The 3104-nt window shown below is 40.3% G+C and overlaps 1 protein-coding gene across 1 annotated transcript; it reads left to right on the forward strand.

Annotated features, from left to right (window-relative positions):
* Positions 1-600: 600 nt before the first annotated feature.
* On the forward strand, positions 601-2828 carry LOC128736881 (UDP-glucosyltransferase 2-like). Its single transcript, XM_053831381.1, has 5 exons — positions 601-856; positions 914-1131; positions 1191-1482; positions 1545-2094; positions 2150-2828. The coding sequence occupies exons 1-5, from the start codon at positions 738-740 to the stop codon at positions 2531-2533; spliced, it is 1563 nt and encodes a 520-aa protein (XP_053687356.1). The 5' UTR covers positions 601-737; the 3' UTR covers positions 2534-2828.
* Positions 2829-3104: the final 276 nt, after the last annotated feature.

The raw sequence follows: 3104 nt of genomic DNA on the forward strand, positions 1-3104 counted from the left end.
TAGGTTTTGATCCAAGTTTCATTAAGAAAAGCCGCGTGAAATAGATATAAATTAGTAATAATTTGTACAGTGTTGGATTACAATGCAAGTTTTCGCATTTTATTAATTAAATCATATCGCCAGAGAAAAGGAATAAAACTAAAATGAACATAGAATGTAGAATAAATGCTGAGATATTATTATACTCTGGCAAAGTGTAAAAACAATGTTCAGAAATGTTGTTGAAGAAAAAGCTTCGATTAAAAAGTAGAATCGAATGGGAATAGGAAAGATGTGCAAAACGGGTGTGTAGGATAAATGAGACCTCTGAGTAAAAACAAGCCAAGCGATTTCTTAAGTTGATTTTAGCAAAAATAATCATAATTGAAGCAGATCACAAAGAATCCACATTTTTATCAAAAACAATAGCCTTAAGTAAAAAAGCCCAAATCAAACAAACCAAAAATAATAAAAAATGGCACAATTTTTAGCGTTTGCCAACTCTTACTGAGTCGCTTTACTTTCCGGTATACAGCAACAGATAATTTGCACCGTATAGAAAACTAAATAAACTCAGACAGCTGATAAGAACTATACTTAGTTCCGTTGTAGGTGTCGGGCAGGCCGACATGCTCGAATGTGCCTTCTCATCTTCAATCAGTATTCATTAAAGCTGTTATTTGACGAAGCTGCACTCAGTTGCTTTTGTTCCATCACGAAGCTTGCGTATAGAATTGTTGGGCTCGTATTTTAACGTGATGAATTCAGTATCAGTTTTAGCCACTGCCGTGGGCATTCTTTTGACAGCAACGGCAACTACAAATGGAGCAAATATTCTGGCTATTTTAACAGTTCCAAGCCCCAGTCATCACATCTGGTGAGATCATAATCAATCATTGTCGTTGAGAATCTAACAGATTGACTCACTTAACAGGAATCGCGTATGGATTGAAGCACTGGTTGACCGGGGACATAATTTAACGGTTATCTCACAGGATGGCGACAATTCGAGAAGTAATCTCACATATCTGATTTTGGAAAAAGTCTACAGTAGCATGCAAGAGATGGAAGTAAATTATGTGGAAATGTCTAAAGAATCCACTGTGGCTACCGTGTTCAACTTTCTCAACTACTACGTTAGCCTGTGTGATGGTGAGAACTGAATCAGTGATTTTGATTAATGTAATTTGCACTGAATTTGATATCTTCAGCAATGATGGAGTCGCAAGGGTTGGCAGTATTGGAGCGGTATCCACGCGATTTTAAGTTTGACCTTGTGGTGTATGACTTTGGTTGCGGACCATGTCTTCTTCCTCTTCTCCACAGGTTTAACTATCCTCCGTTACTATCGTTGACAGCTTTCAACAATCCTCCGTACTCTGTGGATGTCGTGGGCGGTCATAAACATTTCGCCTACACTCCATATTTTGCCCTTAAGTACAATTCCAGAATGGATTTTTGGCAAAGAGCCTACAACACCTTCCTTTCGCTACTCAATTCAGCGTAAGCAAACTCAAACACATATACCTAAGCGGAAACTTATTTATTACCATTACCATTTTCAGTTACCGAAACATGTACGTGGTACCGTTAGTCGACAAACTCGCACGTTCTCATTTCGACTACCCCGATATGCCATGTCTGGGTGATCTCGAACAACGTACTCAAGTTATGCTTGTTAACACCAATCCAGTGCTGGATCCTCTGGAGCCTCTTCCGCCGAACCTTATTGCCGTTGGAGGACTCCACATTAAGGATCCCGAACCTCTTCCCTTAGGCTTGGAACAATTTATCAACAACGCCACAAAAGGAGCAATTCTGTTTTCGCTCGGCTCCAACGTTCGTAGTGATAAAATTGGTGAAGAACGTCAAAGAATGTTTATCGAAGCATTCCGACAAATGCCACAGTATCATTTCCTGTGGAAATTTGAGTCCGAACTTGATCTCGATCTTCCTCGAAATGTAATAATCAAACGGTGGATGCCGCAAAATAGCATATTAGCTCATCCAAATGTCAAAGCATTCATAACACACTCGGGTGGATTGAGCACTCAAGAAGCATCGTGGTTCGGCGTACCGTTGATTGGTATGCCCTTCTTCATGGATCAACATAGGGTTTGTTTAAAATACGTTCTCCAGACTTTCCGTTTCTAATTTAATCTTCTCTTAGACCTGTCAACAATCAGTGGCTGCAGGAGTTGCGGAAGTCCTTGACTTCCAGTCACTGTCTGTGGAGAAAATTCGAAACACAGTGCTGAAAGTGCTGCAGATACCTAAGTACCGCGAGAATATGAAACGGAGATCCAGGTTTTTCCGCGATCAACCGGAAAAACCACTGAACCGTGCGCTATGGTGGATGGAATACGTTATTCGGAATCCAGACATGAACCATCTGAAATCGCCCACCCTTGAACTGGGAACTATCCGGTCGAATCTGCTCGATGTTTATGCGCTCTTCATTGGAATCGGTTTAGCTAGCTATATTGTTTTAAAAAGTGTATTGAAAAAGTGCTTCTTTGCGCCGAGTATGGAGAAGTCATTGAAGAAAGACTAAATTTGAAACGAGATTAAATTTACCGAAACTAAATACCAAAATGCAAACGAATCGTTTTGCACAAAGTGCCGTCAGAGATGGTCAAAGGAAGGGATTTGTCCATTTAGTTGTTATTTGTTACTAATTTATTAGGATTTTCTAAAGGCAAGATACTGTCCTACTTCAATCAAAGTTGTTGTTATTTATTGGAAAAACAGATTACTGCAAAAAGGGCACGAACAACAAACATTGCGTTATCACGACTGCTCACTACAGAAGTTCTTACTTAATCTGGTGCTATGTTCGTTAGGATTTGTCCTGCATTACAATATTTCGCTAACAAACTCGGCCTTTCTGTCTCCAACTCCTTGAAAGTCTTACGCTTCCTAGCTCTTGCACCATATCGTTTAACTACCTATACCTAGTTCGTTGCGCACCTTTGCGTCTGGTACTATCCTATCCTGACTTCCTACTCGACCTAACTGCTCGACCTAACTGTACGATTGAACTGCTCGCCTGGACTGTTCGATTCGACTGCTCGACTGGACTGCTTGACTGGACAGCATGATTTATCTGCTCGACTAGATTGCTC

This window comes from Sabethes cyaneus, chromosome 2 (assembly GCF_943734655.1).
Source record: "Sabethes cyaneus chromosome 2, idSabCyanKW18_F2, whole genome shotgun sequence".
Lineage (NCBI taxonomy): Eukaryota > Metazoa > Arthropoda > Insecta > Diptera > Culicidae > Sabethes > Sabethes cyaneus.